This window comes from Falco cherrug, chromosome 4, assembly GCF_023634085.1.
Source record: "Falco cherrug isolate bFalChe1 chromosome 4, bFalChe1.pri, whole genome shotgun sequence".
Taxonomy (NCBI): domain Eukaryota; kingdom Metazoa; phylum Chordata; class Aves; order Falconiformes; family Falconidae; genus Falco; species Falco cherrug.
In genome coordinates, this window is record NC_073700.1 from 109,706,734 (window position 1) to 109,728,900 (window position 22,167).

Consider the following 22,167-nt stretch of genomic DNA (forward strand, 5'->3'; position numbering starts at 1 on the left):
CGGGAGATGACAGATGACTTGACATAGTCCCCACACTCGGCAAGAGAAATTACAAAGAAATATGGTCTTGTGAAAGTGGATGACAATTGGTAATTACTGGCAGGCAGCGAATATCTTCCACACAATGGGAAGGAAGCGGCTCCGAGCGAGGATACTCACTCCCTGGCACCGGGGCAGCTACATCTGCAGGAAAGCGGCCTCGGGTTGCGTGCAAGGGGACGGGGGGAATTTCTTCCTTTAGGTATCTGCGCTAGAAGACCAGGGGCTATGCTTGACTAGAGACTAACCTTTATTGTTCAGCCGCTCGTTATTTTGCATGTCAGAGGGGTTGCTATGAAACCACTCCCTTTTCTCTGTGCCATTATTGGACTAAATATACTTTGGCTCCCGGGACTTCGCGAATTGTCTTCGGAGCGTGGGAACTTTGGCATGTGCCCTCAGCTCCGCTCCAACCCCTTGGCACCAGCCTGGCTCCTTCTCCCCGGGTATAGCTCAGAAGGCTCCCAGCACTGCAACAGGACTGCGTTTGCTGGGCTGAGGCCGTCCTTGATCTTCCTCCGTCCCTCTTGGCCCTAGAGAGGATAGAAGAGTCTGTGCCCCCGCATCCGCTCACGCGCGTGGATGTACGGGCACAGGGTGGCGATGCCAGGCGGTACCGCTGGTCTGGCTGGCCGCCATCCCCAAGGACACCGACCCCGAGGGCTCAGGCAGATGAAGTCCATACCCCAGATGAGAAGATCTAAGTCTAGACATGGGCAGATGGGAACTGCTGGAGTGCGCTGTGCGCGGGTTAATTACGGACCGGCTCCGCTCCCTCCTTTCCTCATGAACCACGAGTCTCAAACGCAGCGCTTTAAGCTGATTCCAGAGTAAATAACATCTTGGAAGTACAGTCAGCTGTCGCGTATGTAAGAATGGGATTTAGCCTTCAACTGGGCCACATATGTAACTGCTTATCTGAAGAAGACATAAAATACAATAAGCTTTGGAAAAATTCATGATTCAGCAAAAATAAAGGGAGTAATATACTTACCCAGAGATGCAAGTTATCAGCTAGTCTGCATTTGGCCGGTGTTATGTTTAAAGGAAAATACTGTATAATTCCTATTTAGAGAATGTGTTCACGGTATGGATAGAAAGACATTAGTTCCATCTAACATGAAGAGTAGCAAATGCCTCCTGTTATTAAAGACAGCACGTATTATATATACCTGAGAAATGTACTGTAGGCGCTAGAAAGCATTTTCTAGACCCCCGGTTTTACTGTTTTTTAACCGAATAACCTTCTAACAGAAATGCCTGTCCTTGGTGAAATGTAAAGCTAATTGGAGAACACGGGATCATATCACGGTATCGAGTAACTTTCTGCTGGGAGGTGGCTCGTACTGGGAGCGCCCACGACATGGACGAAGGGCATTTAATCAGTGCTGAGGACTCAGCCGAATCCAGCTGCCTCTTTCTGCCCGAAACTGATCACGGATCCGTGCAGATGGCGCGTTACTCCTCGTGAAGCGTGTCCCCAGGGCTGTTCCTGCAGGGACCCACCCATGCGACACGGCAGCTCTCGCCCAGCCAGAGGTGGGATGCGCCTGGGGCTGGGAGAGAACTGGAGGGAGCCCCACCCGGGGGCCAAGCGCCACCCCACTCCCTTCCTTGCTCCCGCACGACTCTCAGCGGAGGGATGAATATGACGCGTCGCAAGGCGAGAGGCATGTGTGTGGTCACACAGACACACGCGCACCAGCCAGGGCGAGGGGGCACGGGACTCCTTTCAGGGCTGCGCGCCTGCTGCCTGCGCGGGTGCGCGCTTCCCCGCGCTGCCTGCCGCCCGCACCTCCCTTCTCACCGCCGCCGGCAAAAGCGCCCTCCGCACCCGCGGAGCAGAGCGCGCCGGAGAGGCAGATTAAATAGGCCAAAGCGGGTAAAAAATCCCCAGCCAAACAGCCAAAAGCCAGCCCGGTCCGCGCCCGGGGACTGGAAGGCGCTGTGAGAAGGTCCCGAGGGGGGACCGCAGGGCGGCCCGTGGGTAGGAGCCGGCAGCCCCGCGGGTCCCGCGGCACAGGTGTGCCCGGGGACGGCTGCCAGCCGCGGCCCAGCGCCGGGCGGGTGTGGGAGCCCTAGCCGGGGCCTGGGGCCGGCAGCCCAGCGCCCTGCCAGGCGGCTGCTGCGGCGGGCGGGCAGGGCGAGCTCCGCGGCCACCGCGCCGACGGGGCGGGGGCGCCGCGCCAGCCCCGCAGCCCCCCAGCCTGCTGGAGGAGCCAGCGGAGCCTGGGACAGCAGGCACGGGGGCTTCTCCCGTGGCCACTCGTGCCCCCCTCCCCACCACCTCGGACAGAGTGGCAGGGGTTTGCCAGATGGAGCGTGTTTGGGGTTTTGAGCTTTTTTTTTTCCTCTCCGCGGGGAAGATCTCCACTCGTGGCTCAGGTAACTTCCAGCTAGAGCCACCCTCCCCTCCCGTCAGTGCGGTGAGTCCCCATATCTCTTAAGATATTTCTTAAGACAGCCGCGATTAGAACCCAGGGTATGTACAGTCTCATCTGAGCAAAGGGCTGGAAAAGTGCGGAAAAAGAGCTGTTAGACAGACCCAGGCATTAGAGATAAACTGCCTCCATCAAGTCAATGTTTTAATCACTAAAACCACTTCTGAAAAGGGAACAAAAAAACCCTCTTGGAGAATGTACTCAAACAGCTGTCTTCCAGTAAAGGCAAACATGTCCAATGTTTCCTGTATGATTTTTTTTTTCCCCCTTCTCTCACCCCTTTCTTTCTCTAGATACTGCGCACAGGCGTCTTTTAGCAGTGAGCGCCTCATTGTTTCCCTAGGTGAAGATACAGCTTTGGACTCAGCATGGGGGGGGGGAAATAAAAAAGAAAAAAAGAAAACAAGAAAAAAAAGATCCTGCAACTTCTTGCAGAGAGCAGCAACGTCCACTCCTGCCCCTGAGCCCTCTTGGTCAGATGCTGTGTAAATGTCACGCTATTACAGGGACGTTATGGTGAGAAGGGCTTTTTGGAAACGCTTTCTCTCTCATTGTAAAGGAAAGAGCGACTTCGGCTTCTCTTCGACAGCTTTTCAAAGGGAAATAAAACAGCACAAAGTGGGCCTGAAGCTCAGGAAGAACTTTTTTATTTTTTTTCCCTTCCCCTAATGAAAAAGGTGGAGGGATAAGTTTAATTGTAATCAGCCTGCAACAATACACCATGTGATCATGTGGTAGCAATTATTACAAGCTCCCAGCAGAAATAGAGAGGATATGCCATTGCAGCTCACTGTACCCTGGCTTTATTTTCTTTTTTCCAAAAATTGTGACCTACTGGTAGATAAGGCGAGAAATTAATTTACCCAGAAAATGCTAAATCCTGAAAACCAGAGGGTAAGCCCAACAAAATCCAGGAAGATTGAGTATCATTTTGTTATCTGTTGTTAATACAAGTTCATACTAGAACATTTTTAACTGGAGGATGTAACCGACCTGATAAACTACTGCAGTGAACATCTGCACGGCCAGCCTGGCCTCTTCGCTTATCAGAATTTACTAAGAGTAAAATAAAAAAGTTCTCGGCTCCCTTTGTGCGAGTGAGCAGAGCTGGTGGCGAATAAATCCCTCTCAGTTTGCACAGCAAAATTAATTTAATTGAAATGGGGGGGGAGCTTCATCACTGCGTTTAGGCAGCCTGCGGCTGACAGAGAGCCTGCAAGGGCTTCTCTTCATCGCTGCATTTACACGACAGTTTAAGTAAAGTATTTTCTGCTGACTATCAACACATAACACCAGACTTCTGCTGCTTTCACCCACCAAAGACAAACAGAAAGCCATCGCACAACCCGTGGAAATACGCTTATGAAAAATTACAGGGAAAAAAAAAAAGTACAACAAAACAAAATCAGAAAAGAGACCTTGTCCGTGAGACAGAGATCAGGATCGTTCCCATTTTCACTTTAATTACATTAAATACCTCCAGCGTGTTTTCTAGAGCTGAAACAGAAAAACCCACAGAGTGAAGCGATCTTCTGAGACCTCACTCCATAAAGATTAGTCCGTGTCCCATACTTCGGATGAAAGCAATTACATTATTTTCGAGCACACCTTATTTATGAGAAGGTGCAGTTTGAAAGTTTAGGTGGACTGAAATAGGTAGGTCCGATTCTAGTGTGCGTCTGAGGATTTTTAGGACGCCTTCGCAAATCTTCTCAGACTCTTCTTCTGCATTTGCTTTTACAAATTCTTCTTATTTTGTAATTATCTCAGCCCCCCTCAGCACGCAGTGGGAGGGAGAGAGTTAAGATGTCCTGCGAACCCCGCTCGTAAAGCTGCTTACTTCCATTAGAAACACATGAATATCCTGAAATACAAAGTGTCTTTAAAACAGACTCAGGAATGTTTATCTCAATCCTTTAATGCTTTAGAAATTGTGGAAGAAAACAGCGGTGACAGTACTGCTCCAAATTAACCTTCTGGCAGGTAAATTTCATTTGCTCATGAAAATCAAATTCGATTAAGGCTTTTGCTGCTGCTATCACTTCACTCCTGCGTCTTCCACGACTCCTGGGCTCTGCAGGACAGAGATTATTATTAGTAACTAAGATCACCTAGCCCCTTCATTACCAGCTAAGATCTTTTAGCGGATTTAGAGGGATTTACCTCTGTGACAAACATGTATTTTCAACAATCAGCCACGATTATTATATTTTTTTTTCCATCATGCTCATTAATCAGCTCAAAGCAGTGGATGGAAAAGTAAGAGTGGATTTCCTTGGGTGGCAGTTTTTCTTTTGTATTCGTACGATTGTGATTATCCTACAAGAAATCAGAGTTCCCCTCAGTCGGGCATTCCCGCGGCAGGCTCCGGAGGGTGCGTGTGTGTATGTTATCACACAAAGGCTGGCTTGGGGGAAAAAAAGCCTTCTAGATACTCCGCCGACAAACCCCGTATTTGCAAAACCTGACATTCAGCTGAAAGGACTTTTGGTTTCTCTAAGAAGAGCGAAATGTTAAGGCCTCTTTAGGAAAATGAGTGGCCATATTCCTATCACATGGGGAGATTTACATTTAATTTATATATTCCCGTTTAAGGCCAAAATCCTGCAGTTCTCACTGTGGCAAGACTATCTTTGGCTTCATGGCGTCAGGAGCACACAGTGACTTGGTTCAAAGCACTTGTAGGGGCCAAATTCTGTCCTTGCTTACACCTGCGAAGTTGGTTAAATGCATCTGACCGCTCTCGCTGCAGCCAAGGGAAGAAAATGCCACTGAAGCTTTTTGTAATACCTGAGATGGGCATGGCCGTGCAGGGCGAGGGGCGACTGCCGCCGAATAGGAAGATCAGTTAGAAGTTGCCCGGCTCTGAAAGGGTTCAACACCTTTTAAAATCTTCCTACTGATCATGGTTGTTCATCCTTTTGCTCCCTGAGGAATTAATACTCGTTTTAGCGGAAACGATTTAACAGATGTATTTCTCTCCAAGATGTTTTACATGCTATATAAATGCAAAGCAGTTCAGAGGTTTGCACCAAAACTCTTGGAAAATGCTGAGGCTCTACCATACTCCTGTATTTGCTGTATCCTAACTATTTTATGCGGAGGAGGCAAAAAACTTTGGAAGAACCTTCCATTGGTCTGTCGGTTGCATGCATGGAAGCATTCAATTATCAAGTTAATTTTCCTAAAGGAAGCGTTTGTAGAGCATAGCCAAATCAGTCAGTGGCTTCAAGTATACTCTTTCTTAGTTTTGGTTAATTTATCCAGCGCATCCCAAGACTTAGGTTGCGAAAAGTAAAAGCTCTTCCACAACTGGTAGGGAATGGTATATGTTCGGGGATGGGGGGGGGGGGGGGGGGGGGGGGGCGAGCCGTGTAGTCTCGGCCATATTTTTACCCCTGGTGTTCATTACAGGATTCATGATTTTCGGGGAACATTTATTCCGCTCGATGCCTTCAGCCCTCACGGTTCCTTTCTAATATTTAATGGCAGATACCCATTAATACAGGAAGGAATTATAGCTGGGGAATGAAAATTAGGTATCGAGGGTGGGGTGAGGGGCGGGAAATCTAAAATAGTTGACGAGGCTTTTTTCCTCTCTCTCGGTGTCAATAATTTATTAAAAGTCAGTTACATTCGGAAAGCAAAACAAAGACGTAGAGTCCCGCGTCCGACAGTAATTATTTTTCTGATGCTGCATGGGCTCCCCGCAGATGCCATTTTGCCTATTTTGAGGAAACGGTCCCCTTCCCTGACTCCCGCCCACGTCATGGCAAACAGGGGAAGGGGACGGTTGTGTCACTGCTCTTATCAGCAGTGAAAAGCACGGCCTTCTTCCCTAATGGTTACATAGAGCTCTACAGCGAGGGAGAGATGCGGAGAAGGGAGAAAAGAAAGCTCTTTAGTCTAATCTCCTTTCCCCCTTTCGCACACAGGGCTGGAACAGCCCCAAGTGGGTAAACAAAACAAAAAAACAACGACCAAAACTTAGCAAACCGGATACCCCTCCTTTTGCGCCCCCCCCCCCCTTCCCCCCGCAAACCCTCCACCACTTAAACAGTTTGCACCGGGGCTGAAAGCTACGGTTTCGTATGCTTCTCCCTCCTTATGGAAAGGAGCTTGAAAAGTAGAGGCAGATAAACGAGAAACGCTCCGCGGCTGAGGGAGAGTTTGGAGAGGGGGGCGGGCTGGGGCGGGGGGGAGAGGCGAGCTGGGGAGATTAGTGTTCTCATGGCTACCCGCTTTTTAACAAATCAAACAGATCTTCGCACTGTGAATGACAGCTCTCACATTGGCTAGACTGCAACTTTCAACTTGACCTTGGCCTCTAGCCGTGTCTAACCCGTATGTAAAACAGCGCTGCCCCATAGAGCTGCCTCCCTTCCCCCTTCTTCCCCCCTCCCGCCCCGCTGCAACGCGATTTTCAAAAGCAGCCTCGAGAAACCAGAGGGAAACAAACCGACCCAATTCATGGCAGTCAAGCAATGTTTGGCCCGGGGAATCCACAGGTTTCAAAACTGGAGCCTGAAAGAAAAGGAAAAATATGCGGGGAATAAATATTTGCTTTTGGCCATGAGGAAGAATGCGGAAAAGGGTATGCGAAGTCAAAATGGGAACACTTTATTGGCTACAATGAAGGAAAAAAAGCGGCTAAAATGCTGCCAAATTAGTAGGAGAATGACAGCGACTTCAGGTATCCCAACCCATCGCACGGAAAATGCACCTTGAAAAGACCCCATGGGCGCCAAAGGGCTATTTCTCATGGCTGGCAGCTCTGCGCTAGGCAAGGAAAAGCCTGCTCGGTAACAATGTACGTCCCGGGACCGCTCTGCGCTTGTAGCCATGCGGGCAAAACAATGCTACAACGTCAATGGGAAGCACAATAGGACAATAAATACGCCGAGCTGTCAGGCGCAAAACAAAGCAATATGCAAAGCAAAAGAAAAAATAAAATTAGTTTTCAGGATGGGAATATTTGGGGCTGTTTTGTCCATAGGCGGTGAGGGTTGCGAGCTGTTAACGATGAGGTGAACGCTGCTTTAGGTCAAGTTTACTGATAGCTCAGTGATGGAGCGTTTTGAGTTCAAGGTTGTGCGCGAATAACTGAATGCTGCGGAGAAACGCGTCCGCGCCGGCGGGAGGTGCGGAGAATATTAAAAATTTAAATTATTTCGCCCTATGAAAAGTTACAACTTTTATCACGAGAAGGGAATGCAATTGTTTTTTTCTAGCTTTCGCTGGCGGGAGAGGTACGACCTTCCAAAAAAAAAAGATTTTTCAGCCAATAAACCATTTTTTTCCCCAGCCCAGAAAAGCACTGTGGATCCGTACGCACAATATACAAGCCGAGGTGATATTTCACAGCCAGAAAAGATTCAAGCCGAATTGTAGGCCGCGGGTTTTATTATTACGGCAAGAAATAATACAGCGGAATCGCGATGGAGATTCAGTTAACCCTCCCGCTCCCCCAGCCCATCCTAAAAGATAATAATAAATCAAATCGGGATTTCCTGGTCTGTTCCTCTTATCTGACTTCTGAGGTTTTGTGGCGAGAGGAGTGAGATGGGTCTTGGGCTTTCGACGGGCGGGAAGGAAGGAGGAAAACACCCAGAAAGGACCCCGGGAGGCTCCGCTTCGATAGCCTTATCTGGCCCGGCGCGCCGCCCGGGGAACCTCTCCTCCGCCCGCCGTGTGCGGCGGGCTCCCCGCGGGGAGGCGGCGGTGCAGACCGGGGAGGGAGGGGGGTCGGAGAGGTGCGGTTCATCTCCCCCGGGAGATGAGGAGAGGCCTCCGCGGCTTCCGCGGCGCTCGGGGCGGGGAAGGGCCCGAGGGAAGCGGCGCGGGGGAGAAATCAGGCGGCGTGCCGGGGGGAGCCCCGCACCTCGGGGAACGCGCCGCGGCAACAACGGGGCCAAAATGCTCACGCCTCGGTGGCGAGGGGAGGGAGGGCCGGAGGGAGGAAGGAGGGAGGAGGCAGGGAGGGAGGCGAGGAAGGAGGGCGGGCGGGCGGGCGGGCGGACGGGCCCCCCCGCCCCCCCCGCGGCGCCCGCGCCCCGCGCGGCGGCGGCAGGACCGGGCCGTGCCCGCGCCCGTGCCCGCGCCCCCGTGCCGGGACCCGGCCCCGCGCGGTTATTGCGTTATTTAATTATCTCCACTTTATTCCTTCAGATGTTTATCAGCTGCTTTGCATATCACGTGGGGGCGGGCGGCCCAATGAGGGCCGGCCTGGCGCGACACTGGCGCGTCAGCCTTGGTCAAGTCCCGGAGATTGAGTATCTCTTTTTTCAGTCTTTGGGGCTTTTAAAAAAGAGCCACTAGTCTCAATGCGGAGCGGGCTATGACAGCCTCCGTGCTCCTCCACCCCCGCTGGATCGAGCCCGTCATGTTCCTCTACGACAACAGCCTGGATGAGATCAATAAGAACATGGACGGGTTTCACGCCAGCAGCAACTTCGCGGCGGCGGCGGCGGCCAACCCCTGCCGCAACCTGATGGCTCACCCCGCGCCCCTGGCCGCCCCCAGCGCGGCCGCCTACACCTCCAGCGAGGCCCCCGCCGCCGGCATGGCCGAGCCCGCTGTCAAGCAGTGCAGCCCCTGCTCGGCCGCCGTGCAGAGCTCCTCCGGCGCCGCGCTGCCCTACGGCTACTTCGGCAGCGGCTACTACCCCTGCCGCATGACCCACCACAACGCCATCAAGTCCTGCGCCCAGCCCGCCTCCACCTTCGCCGACAAGTACATGGACACCTCGGTCTCCGGCGAGGAGTTCACGTCGCGGGCCAAGGAGTTCGCCTTCTACCAGGGCTACGCCGCCGGGCCCTACCAGCCGGTGCCCGGCTATCTGGATATGCCCGTGGTGCCCGCCATCGGCGGCCCCGGCGAGCCGCGCCACGACCCCCTGCTCCCCATGGACAGCTACCAGCCTTGGGCCATCACCAATGGGTGGAACGGGCAAGTGTACTGCCCCAAGGAGCAGAGCCAGCCGCCTCACCTCTGGAAATCCACCCTCCCGGGTAATACACCTGCATGGCTACCCCTGCCCCCCCCCCCCCCCCCCCCCCCCGCCTCCCCCGCTCGCCCCTCCCGGGAATCCCGCCGGCAGGGCTACGGGATCACCCCCGGGCTGACCCTTCCCCGCCCCGCCCGCGCTCCCCGGCCCCATCCCGGCCCGCACATGCCCCGGCGCCGCTGGAGCGGCACCGGTGCCGCCCCCTGCCCCCCGCCGGCGCACGGCGCATCCCGCCTCGGCCGCCCGGCCCTGCCGCCGGCACCGGGAGAGGAAACAGCTGAAAAGGGCCGTGGGAAGGGCTGCGGTATTATTGTCCATAAACTCCGGAGCACGCAGGCTGGGTAAATCGCTGCAGCCCCGCGCGATTCTTCCCAGAGTCCGTGGCTGGGCTCCGTGGGGTTTGTGGTTATTATTTGTCTGTCTGACAGAAGCGAGCCTTCCCCTGCCTAAAAGCTGCCTGCGCGGCCAGGAAAGAGGAATCCCAAATGCTGAGCCGGGCTTTAGTAGCTCAGCTGGAGCGGGGCAGGCGGAGGAGTGCGCTGTAGCTCTAACCCCTGTACCACTTGAAGATGTCCTAAGCGGTTCGAGCGATTTTCTAACGCTTGCCTCCGTGGTTTTTCTGTTCCAGACGTCGTTACGCATCCCTCAGATGCAAACTCGTACAGACGTGGGAGAAAGAAACGAGTGCCTTACACAAAGGTCCAGTTAAAAGAACTCGAAAGGGAATATGCTACAAATAAATTCATAACCAAAGACAAACGGAGGAGGATATCGGCGACTACAAATCTGTCAGAGAGACAGGTCACAATCTGGTTCCAAAACAGAAGGGTCAAAGAGAAAAAAGTGATCAACAAATTGAAGACTACCAGTTAATGGATTAAAAATGGAGAAGCAGCAGCTCAAAGTTTCAGAACTTTTTCTTTTCGTGTTCAGATTAAACTAATTATTAATAATAATTAAAAAGAGAAAAGACAATTAACCTCTTCTTTCAGAAAAAGAGATCTGTATCCTTGGAATTACAGCTTTTTGGTTTTTTGTTTGTTTGTTTTTTAATATTGCTGTAGCAAAGTGCTTAAAACTGACAGTTCTCCTGAAATCCCCAGCAGCCAGCCAGTATCACTGACAGACTGTAAAGCCCACACTCCCAGCCCCGAGAGATACACTTCCAATAAAGACACGATTTTCTGAGAAACTTGTGAGTACTTCTACGACCTTACTATTTGAGAAGACTCTTCGTAGCCACGGTGCAAGAGCTGGTTTAACATGAGGAGGTCGATGTGAACACATAATCTGGTTTTCTTCCATTGCAATCCAAACTGTATGTTGAATGACTGCTCAGGTAAACCATAGTGAAAAAAAAAAATACAATTACTGTATGTTTTCAAGCAATGCATTTAATGTCAAAAAAGTAATAATAAACCTCGAAGGTACTGAATAAGGATTTCAGAGACATCAGTAATGAAGGAAGCTCTGTGGAGGATCTATCTTAATAGCAAATTTTAAACATTGCAAACTAGTGGGGATAGAAGGGAAAATATTTGCTTGGAGATGTCTTTCTGTTTTATTTTTTAATTTCAGCAGATGATTTCTTGTCATCTGAATTGGGGGAGGGTGGGGGAAGGGTGGGTTTGTTTATTTTTTCTCCTGCAGACCGTACAATAGATACTTTTTGAAGGACTCTGCCTATTTTAAACCTCAAATAATCTTCAAGAATTAATATTCTGAATCCCCGGAAAATTTTAAATATTTGACTCTGGGTGGATACAAAAACCGGGAACATTGGCATTTCTTTACAGTAGGGGGGGGAAAACCCAGCTTCCTGGAAAAAATATCCAAGAGCTTTGAACTGAAATACATTTTTCCCCAGAAGTATTTTGATTTATATAATCTATATTTTGATCTATAAGTAATTAGTCGTTTCTCCTTGTTTATTGTCTGTTATGAGGCCTCAGTAGAACGTTTAGGGATTCTTTTTACAGCACCTTTTAATCCAATCAGTTATTTCAACCAGCACATTATTTTGTTTTTATTCACTATAAGAAGCTATCTTGTAAATAATAATAAAAAAAATCAGCGCACTGTGAAAATGTACTTGTGCACCCTCATTTTTTTTTAATATTTCTACTGAAAAATGAAAACCCAAGACGTGTAGACAGGTATAGTAGTATTAATGCTGTTAATAAAATAGTCACTGTAATAAAACCTGAAAGAAATGCTCCTTATTTTTCCATACCTACATGCATTTCATAAGAAAAATATAATGTATATGTCTTGTAATACTGTTGTCTTCCATTATGTAGCTTATGTCTATATGGTGGTTCTTTTCTGGACGGTGTTTATCTGGGGGCAGGCACGCCTGATAACAAGCATTCCTAAACTATAGATGTTTTGGTAATGTTAAACAGTGGGTTGCAGCGGGGCTGGGGGCCCGGGGGAGGAAGAGCGGGATGATACCAGCGCCGCGCTACAGCCCTCGCCGGGAAATGGAGTCCGGCGGCCGGCCCCGGGAACGGGGAGATGTTGCCCAGCCTGGCGGTGCCTCGGCGGGAAGGTGGGGGTGCTGCGTGGCGATGACAGGATGGGGAAGGCCTGAAACCTTGACCTTGAGGGGAAAAAAGCCGATTTGTGACCTTGACTTTTGACAGCTCCCCGCGCCGGCGGCATCCGCGGGCCGACAGCGCCACCTCGTGGCCGTCGCCGCGCCTGCACATGGCCGCGCCCGCGCACTCACCCGCGCAGCATCCTCCCCGCGGGCGGGCGCGCACACGCGTGGGACCCGCGCCGCCACAAGCGGGCGTGCCTCTCCGAGCGGGGACCGCCGCATATCCACATATATATATATATAAAATATATGTCTGAACTTACAAGGTAGAGCACGGAGCAGGTTGTGCTCCGCTTGCTCGCTCGCTCGCTCTGGTGGTGGCAGGACACCGGCGAGGCTGAGCCGGGGGTGAGAATCGGTGCTTAGCGGTGCCTGGCTGGGGGATGCCGGTGCGATGTGAGGAGCCGCCGGCCGGCCGGTGTTCTGAGTGGCGGGCGAGTTTGGCCGGGCACAAAGAGAGGTTTCCTTTCGCCGCCTGTCTCCTGCGGTGGTCTGCAGCTCTAATTAGAGCTATTGGGGGACCTTTACGGTACATTTAGAGGGTATCAGATACCGCGCTAGCTGTGCGCTTCTAGCCTTACATTTCTGAAATTCAGAAGGACCCACCTCTGCAGGGATCAGCGCAGAGCGGTTTCCGACCCTCAGATCTGACTGTAACGCATTCGTGCAATAACTTACATGAAAAGTACCTGCAGCAGCGGGATCTGTTTTACAGGAGGCTGTCGTGTCGGGAGCTTTGCACTCCGTGCGGGATTTCAGCCTTCCCGCAGTGTGCGGGCGCGTTATCCGCCCACCGCTCGCCGCTCTCGGGGCGCGCAGGGACCGCGGAGGGCTGCGGTTTCTCAGGCGGGGGGAAACCCGCTGCCGTGGAGCGTGGGGAATATCGGCTGCATCCCTTCAGAGGCCGGTCAGGGGCTTTCTGAGTGAGATCTCCCCCGTCCCGCTGGGCAAATAGCCGGGGAGAGGTACCTAAGTGGCAGCTGGCTTCCAGGCCGTGCAGTTGGGCTGTGCTTTGGGGTGACAGCGTGCCCCTGTGAGGGGAGGGGGGACAGCTCCTATGACAAGGACACGGCCTGCCCATGGCCTGCGGCGCCGGGTGTAGGACAACGGGCGCAACACCGCCCGAAGGGGCGATAACCCGTCCCCGGCGGGCACGGCCTTGGTCTGCCTCCCCCGCCGCTGGGCACCCAGCAGTCTCCACGACCCCCGCAGCAGCCCCGCAGCCCGGGACGCTCAGCGGAGCTGGAGCAGGCAGCGAACCCCCCGCGCTGGGGCTGCCGCAGCCGCGGGCAGCCGCTTGTCCCGGTCGCATCCTGCGCGAAGGCCGGGGGCTGCGGGCTGGCTACCGGGACCGGTGTCCCACCGGCCGTACCTGCCGTCCGCTGGCAGATACCCACAGGTCTGCCCCGGCTTCAGGCACCGGCCAGCCGCCTTTCCTCCGCCTCATTGCAACGCTTTCTCCTGAAGGAGCTGAATCGCCTGGAGAAAGCTACTTGTGAATTACACTTGTTCTCGCTCCTAGTAAATAATTCCATTTATTCCGTTGTATTTCGCAATCTGCATAATTATTGCACGAGACACACCGCAAATTACTTGTATTGCAGGTCGGAGATGAGGATGATCGACAGGATTCTAGTCCTCTGTATCTTGGGTAGGATCTTCTGTTTTCACACCATGCCCCAGAGCGATATATTTCGGGGGCGCCTTGAAAGGAACTCGCAACGAGAATATGGCCGACATTAGTAAAATAACAGCTTTTTTTTCTTTTTCTTTTTCTTTTTTTTCTAAGGTAACTTCAAATTGGAGCTAGCATTTGAAGATTATGTTTTCACACTGAACTACCCTACCGTTCAAATCTGCTAAGCATTTCTAGACTGACCGTGGATTAGGAATTTAAATTCCCACTACTGTTCAAATAGCTTTGCGGCATATATATTTCACAGGGCAAAAAGGGGAGCGTTTGACTCGCAATCGCTGGCAGGAGTAAAGTAACATTTTGGATCGGACCCGCGCTACCATGTAAGTCAGCGTCGAGGCTCTCGCAGGCTCCAGCGGGAGGAGCAGGTCATGTTTCCCGGCCTTGCGGCGGAGAGTCCCCGGCGGGGAAGGAGGATCAGGCCCACGGCGGGCCGGCGGCGGAGCTCCTCCACCCTGCCGGGGTGTCTGCCCCCAACACCCGGGCGTGCGGCGGCCGCGCCGGCGGCTCCGTGCCCGGTGCCGGGGGCCAGCGGCACCTCTCGGACCCGCTGCCTCCTCCTCGGGCCCGGCTCGAGGCTCTGCTCGGGAGACGTCCCACAGGGGCGAGTGGCTTAGTCAGGTGAGTAGAGGCCGGGAGTTCCGTGCTGGGCTCATCGGGGCACCCCTGAGGAGGCGGCTGCGGGGCGCGGCGGTGCCCGGCGCAGCCCTCCGCGCCGCGGCCGTGCGGCGACTCAGGGCACCGAGACAAGGATGTCTGCGGTTTTCCGAGTCGCGAAAGATTCCCTGTCTGCGGGTTCTGAGTGCGTGCCGGCCCCCGCCTCGGTCCTCCCGCGTCCCTGCCTACCCACGGCTGCACCCACGCGGCCCTCCGCGGCCCCGTCCCTCCGTCCCTCCGCCGGGTAGATGTGGCCTCGGAGCGTGGGGGAGAGCGGCTGTGTAGGTGTGTGTGTTCGTGTTATTTATTACCTTCATTTACCGTCCAAAAGCTGTTGGCACATACATTTTCGAGTACAAATTGCTGTTGCATTACATATTCCCCTCTCACCAATCTGCCGCCAGCGTCCTAAAGTACATCCCTAATACGTTTTACAAGTAAATATATCACCAACGAAAATAATTAAGCAACGTGATACATTACTTCACGACGTCCGTCCCTACACGCGGTTTGGTGAGAATGATTATTTATATTCCCTGCGTTACCAAGAATGTTTTAAAATGGTGGTGGGGAACTTATTGTGCCCGGCTTGCTATGCAGAGCTATATGTGCGAAGAGTTTTATTTGCAGACGTTAAAAAAAAAAGTGCCGGAAGAAGAATTTGAAAATAAAAACAAACAGAAAATTAAAAAGACCAAAATGTACGTAAGTAAAGTAGTAACTCTACTTTCTCAGCTCCCCTAGAAATTAAAATGTTAGGTATAACATTTTAGCTGATGTGCAGAGGAAAGCAAGGGACAGAGGAAGCAAGTTAATACCGTATATTTATCGTATTTATTGAAACATTAATGTCAGAGCAGTATTTCATTCCCACTGTAAAACGCAAAACATAATTAGAGACAAAAAAAGATCAGTTTACTTTCTCTTCAAGTAATTCTTGCGGGATTCCACAACATACACTTTAATTCCCAGTGTCTGGAGATGTTGACTTACAATCACCTAATTCTAGGCGTCCTTGGTCCCTCGGATTTTAAATTCCCATGAACAGAAAGCGGCCTTACATCTTTGATGCGGACGGACGGGTACAGCAAATGTTTTGTATTTTTACCCACCGAGAGAATAATCCGGTATTTAATCTATCCCCGCCTTGAGCTCTTGGCAGTAGCAAAGGTGGTTTGCTATGGGAAATAAACCTTGACAGGAGCATATTTCCGAAAAGAAAAAAAAAAAAAAAAAGTAACTAGAACTGCAAAGCTGTATCTTTTCAGCCACCTTTAGCTCAGAAAGACTCCCGCTTAAAAAACCCTTGCTAGCTGAGATGGCCTCTGAAGTAAACGGAAAAAACATGGTGCGCAACATCGAAATGCTCAGAAAAGAAAATCGCCCAATGCTTCCAGAGCAGCGACTTTATTTTGTATGCGTCTGATCGAACGGGTAAGCATCTCGGCCTTCAGCCTATAAATTAAAGTTATTTAAAAAGAAAATGGCTATGGCTTAAATAAAACCCCATTCCTGGTGCATTTCAGCATTCTCCGTGGGCAGCGTTAGCAATAAAATCAAGACAGCATTTAATACAAAAAAAATATTGGCAGGCGCTAAAAGGCCGTTTGTTACCATTCATAACTTTTAGATGCGTTTTAATGCACTTTAATGATGATTTGAAGAGATGGCCTCGCGCGCTCTCGGCCGGTAACAGAGTCCAAAAAGAAGAGGGGGGGGACCAGGGGGTGGTTTTTCCGCGTGGGCCGGCGGGGACGTGGGGCTGATGCGCCCCGGACGCAGGGGTCCGGCCGCGAGTGTTTTAACCACGCCGTGAGCCCTTCCCTGCCCCCCGGGCCCCCTCCTCTTTGAATACAGTTGATTCATGAACTAGGGTACGAAATGCAAATGCTCATTAAGTCTTTCCTCCCTCCCTCCTCCCTCCGGCCTCCCTCCCGCCTCCGCACCCCCCTCCAAAAAAATAAAAAAAATTCTCTGGTGAATAGCTTCAACATGGCGTGCTGAAAGGCAGAAGCTTTGCCCGTTCCTAGATCTGAACCGTGATTAAACATCCCCAAAGAGAGCATCTCTCTTCCTCCCGCCGCTCCCCCCTCCCTTCCCTCCCCGTAGCGTAGAGGAAAGCGCCCTCTTCTACGTAGGAAAGGTCAAGTCCTACAACGCACAACCCACGGTCATTACTGTACTGTGACCCAGGGTGTACCGGGGAGGAACGGCCGGGTGTCCCGTGATCAAAAACACTGGGACTTTTTTTTTTTTTTCCTCCATCTCGTGCGACGGGAATCCGGGGAATTAGACAGCATTTTAACCTCCTGCAATCACCTTGTGTGCAAATCGCCATCGGAAATGCTAGGGGACCGGGAGAGACAGAGAGAGAGAGGAAAAAATAAATGGCAATCATAGTAGTAATAATAATAGCAATAATCGTCATTAGCCTGTGATATTGCTGCATTTTGCCTGAAGCTGGCAGGAAGGAGGATGTGCCCCAGTGGCTAGATTTCTCTCCGTCTAAAGGCAGACCAACAACAACTAGAACAAAAAAATTTAAAACCCCCAAGTCAACAGCAACCCAAGCCACTGAGAAATCGAGAAGGAATGTTTTGTGGACCAAGTATATTTAATCTGTAAGGGAGGAAACCAAAAAATATGCAATCCATCCTCACTGATCTGGAGGTCTACAGCCCAGCGCGGGATCCTAGCTGTCAGTCTCCGTGGGGATATATTTTTGCGCAGGCGAGAGACTTCTGGATGCTTGGGTAAGATTTTCATGCTCTTCCTGGAAGCTGCTGAATGTTTCTCCTCTCCCCCTGGCTCGGTGGTGAATTAAGCAAACAAGCCAACAACAAACACCCACCCAGTCCCCCGCAAAGCCCCCCGCATGACTGGAGCGAAGTCATTTGGAAGGCCTTTGTGGAGGGTTTCCCAGGCCCCTGCTCTCCCCCCAGCCCACCCACCCACCCCGCTCCCTTTCTCCCACGGTGTATGAGGCCAAAGTGCCGCTTCTGCTGCGGGGACCTGGGTGAAGAAGGCTGCCTGGGCTGATGCTAATAGAGTCGAAGAGCCCGTTGAGAAAAGTAAGACTGCTTCTCTAGCTTGGGTGCTGGCTCCACCTTTCCCAGAGATGCTGCTTCCTATTCTAGCATAGGTGGAAAGCAAAGAAGGCCCTTGGCAGGAAAGAGGGCCAGGAGAGGCTGGGGTCAGAGCCTAAGACGCGGGCAGACTTGCAGATAGTGCTGCTGGTTGCTTAGCTTTGTGCTGCACCAGGTTGTCTTGCAGAGTTGGGTCTGGCTGCATGGAAAAGCGACTCCTGGGTTTTATTCCCGGTTGTTTTATTCCGGTGTGTTTGCCTCTGAAATTGTTTTAATCATTCAAGAGCCAGGGAGGACGGTGGACTGTGTGTGGAAGAAAGCAGGTGAAGGATGCTTAACCTGTCTGCTTTTCGCTGTTGCCTGTGTGTATCTAGAGAGAAAAATGCCAGCCGGGCGTTGTAACCTGCCAGTTTAAATTAATCTGAACTTCGTCGTAATTGCCTTGATCTGAACGCACCGAGCAAAGGGCTTTCATTTATTCCTGACCGTATATATCGGCCTCTAGTCGGCTTGGGCGAGGAGTAATGGAAAAGCAGGGTATTTAAGTCTGGGTTTAGCCTTCGAGATGCCCTCGGGTAGGCATAAAAAAGATGGATTTCAATACAAAACAATCTTGGATGGGCTTCGTCTCCAGCTAGTGATTGGTTTGTGTTTAAATATGTGAGGGTTTGTAAAATGAAAATACAGTGCTGTATGGACACTTGATGGGAAAATAAAACCGAAAGAGAAAGGACGAATAACCCCCGCACTCCGCCTAGCTTGATTCGGTCGGGGGAATTCACCCAAATTCCCCCGGCCTCTGCGGCGTGGACCTGTCGTGCTGATGCGCCCCGATTTCTGTAAGAACGGGTGTTAGTATCGGCGTTTGTTGAGAAGTCGGGAAAGGGCAATAAGCGGGACCGTGAGCAGGTTTCCACCCCGGCATAGGCAAGAGCAGCCATATTAGGCTGAGGGGAGAGCTATTTTTATGGGTATCTTTGCATGACATAGGGGAGAACAGACAAGAAGCAGTCCTTATAGAGCCGGCTGAGCCGTGCGTGGGCACACGATTGCATCCTCAACTGCAGCACGTATTTTAAGCTCGTGTTCGAGAAATAGTTTCCTATAAAGGTTACACGAATACAGGTACCTTCACTATAATGCAATTCTGAGGGTCCATCAAAATATGAAGTTGGGGCTTTGAAGTCGTTGATTTGACAGCCCCAGTATAGTGATACTTCCTGTACCCGCCCCCTAAAACAATCCTTGATGAAGAAATGTCTTTACTTAGGTGGGTTTCACAATATGTGAATAAGGCTCTCCTATAAAGTTAGCAGTGTGGTACAGTAAAATCTGATGTGTTTCTTGGCGAGTTGGGCAAAATAAAATAAAATAGAAAAACCCCACAATTGAAATACCTTTATAAATCATTGTTAAAATTCAATGTGCATTAGAGAGAACCTTATATCCTATAAAATTCAGTTTAGCTTAGAATCCCAGTCTATTACCTTGACTTGAATTTCTCTGGCAAATTGTGGTTCTTGGCATCACAGGAACAGTCTAGCTACGACGACCTTGTCTCGGCGGTGAGGCATTTCACTTTCTGTCGCTTTCTGCTCTTAATCTAGAGGGCACATTATATATCTCATAACTCTGGTGTGTTGTTTGCATCTTAACTTGGTAGGCAGAAAAATGCTCGTTTGTCAGAGGTAACGCAGTAGGACTTTTTTCCTCTCATTGAATATATTTCCTGGATTAACAAATCTAAGGTCAAGTTCAAGGCATTAGTCGTAGCAATACTTTTAAATGTAAGTCGACATGGGAATGTTTTGGCGGACTTTTTTTCTTCTTCTTCTTCTTCTTCTTCTTCTTCTTCTTCTTCTTCTGTGTAGGGTAGAGCAGCATTCCGGGATATGTGTGAACTTTGCATGGGAACATCGCCTGCGATGGGGCTGTCCGTAGAGATAACCGCGTCGACTAATAGCACCGCGCTTTCAAGGGGTTTCTGGGGATGTTCCCTAAACCGCTCTGATTAATTCCACATAAAATACATCGTCATGAAAGGGGATTGATACTTGCCTACTACAAACGGCGCTAACGACCCGCTTCTTTGTGGGTCTAGGTGGGGATCGGTGGAAAGTGTCTGCTTTTCTGTACCGGCGGGTTATAACCGGGGAAGTTTGCTTTCGCACTCGTTTTAAAGCCCCGCCACTTGGTCTAGACAGTCCTCTCCAGCAGCCTAGTTTTGCCAGAAGTCTCTTGCACTCCATATTTCTTGCGGACGGGGCGGGGTGGGTGGAAGGAATGGTGGTAATGAATGACTGGATGTGCGTTTTCATATATCGGGGACTCTCACAGAGGGTTCAAGGGGAGAAAAAGAGACATTTATGGTAGCATCGTCAGTCAATTAATTTCTGATATACTTGGTTGTCTGAGAAAATATCTCCTCGTGTCCCCCTTGTCCCCAAACCTACTTCCATTCTTTTTCAAGAGCAAGCTACGAGCAGTAAAAATAAACAAAATTTTAGCGGGGTTCAGCGCCCCAGAGCCCTGGCGCGCAGGGCTAGAGAACGGGGTGGGTGTGTGTGTGTGTGAGGAAACACGGCGTTATGAGAAACTCCCCGTGCTTGAGAAGGCGCCGGGAGCTTGTCACCGCAACAAATCGTTTGGCTGCAAAAGGGCAAGAAAACAGCCGTCGAAAAAGAGACGTTGTCTATCTGGAAGAAGCTTAAGAAGCTTCCTCTCCTGAAAAAAAGCCCTGGATATTTCGCCTTGTTGCAGCTATCAGCTATCGGAGTCAGGGTCTGTCTTCAGACAGAGCCCTCGGATGTTCATTAGCGCAAAGGGATGCAAAATATCGTGGTTGGTCGCCAGCGACGGGTCGATCTCTGTACGTCCGTAGCCATTTAATTTTAATGGTCAAACTAAAGGGGAGGGTTGGAAGGAGAAAAAAACCAACCACCCTCTGAAGCTTTTCCATCTCGGCGACTTGAAAAGACACAGAGGGTGACGGAGAAAAGGAAAGGATTTCAGTAATCGATATTAAAAATCAATCTAAAATATTCTACACACAGATGAGCACAGCCTTTTGAGATGTTCAAGCCTCTGAAATAATATAATGCTATTAAATACAACAAAAAAAACACCCTCTGAATATTCCTTACTTGAATCCTGGTTACATCTGCCCTTTCTGTTTACATGTATTTTGTAGTTTCCTAGTAAAATCACAACCATACCGCTTCAGGTTTTGGACAATAAATAGTCTGTCCCATATCACAGCACGGGGCTTCCATCTCGCCAATATAAAAAAAATAACCTATTATTTAAATTATTTGAAAAATCTTAGCTAACTACTGTAACATTACCTTCTATTGTAGTGTTAAGGGAACACAATTAGTTAAAAGGAAAAAAAAAATAGATGGCTCTGTATAGCTCCTTTCCACAACGGACAAAAAGGCAAACAGAAAAGAAACGCCAGTTAAGAACTTCTGAGCCTGAAATATTGAAAATCCAAACAATAAGCACGCTTTTCTAAAGCTTCATTCATGGGAAATTTTGCGAAGAATTATCGCCTTCTGGCCTTACTTTAATTGGGAAAGGTGGGAAGGGGTTGCGCTTCTCGTTGGCAGCAAGGTTGCGAATTCCCTAATACTACGTTTTTCTAATAAGCCTTTGTAGATTGTAATCAACCCGCAAGTTTACAAAACAGTGTCCTAATTCCTGAGATATTTTCTCCTGCTCGAGCTGTAACACCCCTCACCCTTCCTACACGAAAGGAGCAGCAGCGGTTGAAGCCAGCGATCGTGTAATATTTTAATTAGCTCCTCTTGACGCAAATTCCTTTTAGCACAGTTTCTCCTGTTAATTACAGGCACCCACCCTACTGGCAAGGTAAATGGTCAGTTTCAAAATTTTTTCAAGCAAAACCCGGTGCAAAAAGACAACAATTTAGATACTGTAGAACTTGACCTTTTGGAGACGAGCAGTAGTAAGTTAAACAGTTTCCTTTGCACGCCATCTGTATATATAAAAGCTAGGCTATCGAGGCGTCCTAGCTCTGTTTATATTCCTCCAAAGAAGAGATGTAGCTTTTTTTCCACGCTTTGTTTAGCTTAGCTATGGGTAAATGTGCTCACAGCCTCCCCACCTCTTGGCCACGCTTGTCCTTTGCAAGAACGTCCTGCAGCAGAGCTCCCAAATTCAGAGCAGTTTTACCCTCTCTAATCCGGCCGAAATACATGGGAAGGCGTAACGAATGCATTTTGCTTCTCCAAACGAAACGCCTGCCTTGTTGTTTTCAGTGAGGTTAGCGAGGGGAAGGCTCGATTTTCCCCCTTCCTCAACGCGGAAGTCCCAATTACTGTATTAAAAGAGCAATTCAACATTAGACCAAATAATCAACATTGATAATTGTGCTGAACACAGCAACTTAACAGCAGGCTCCCTGCAATTACCCACACATTCCGGGGCTTTAAGCGTACATTATCTCTGTTTCACTTAACAGCAAATAAAGCAGAGAACAGCCTGTGCCTTGGGTGTCTCCTCGCTCCCAGACGAGCTGCGCCCCTCGCAGCCTTCCCCATCACCCTTCCCGCTTGTTCGGCAGGGGGAACCGGGAGGCGTTTTGGGGTCCCCTTGCGCTGCAAACCCGCTTGAAGAAA

At 50.4% G+C, this 22,167-nt stretch overlaps 1 protein-coding gene across 1 annotated transcript; it reads left to right on the forward strand.

Moving 5' to 3' along the window:
• Window positions 1-8,817: 8,817 nt before the first annotated feature.
• HOXA13 (homeobox A13) lies at window positions 8,818-10,405 on the forward strand. Its single transcript, XM_055709862.1, has 2 exons — window positions 8,818-9,490; window positions 10,115-10,405. Exons 1-2 carry the CDS (start codon window positions 8,818-8,820, stop codon window positions 10,357-10,359), a joined length of 918 nt encoding a protein of 305 aa, XP_055565837.1. The 3' UTR covers window positions 10,360-10,405.
• Window positions 10,406-22,167: the final 11,762 nt, after the last annotated feature.

Bases quoted from the DNA above. Each gene is read 5' to 3' on its own strand.
- HOXA13 (XM_055709862.1), top strand. From the start codon at position 8,818: ATGACAGCCTCCGTGCTCCTCCACCCCCGCTGGATCGAGCCCGTCATG. The intron at 9,491-10,114 runs GTAATACACCTG...TTTCTGTTCCAG, and splicing joins CTGGAAATCCACCCTCCCGG to ACGTCGTTACGCATCCCTCA.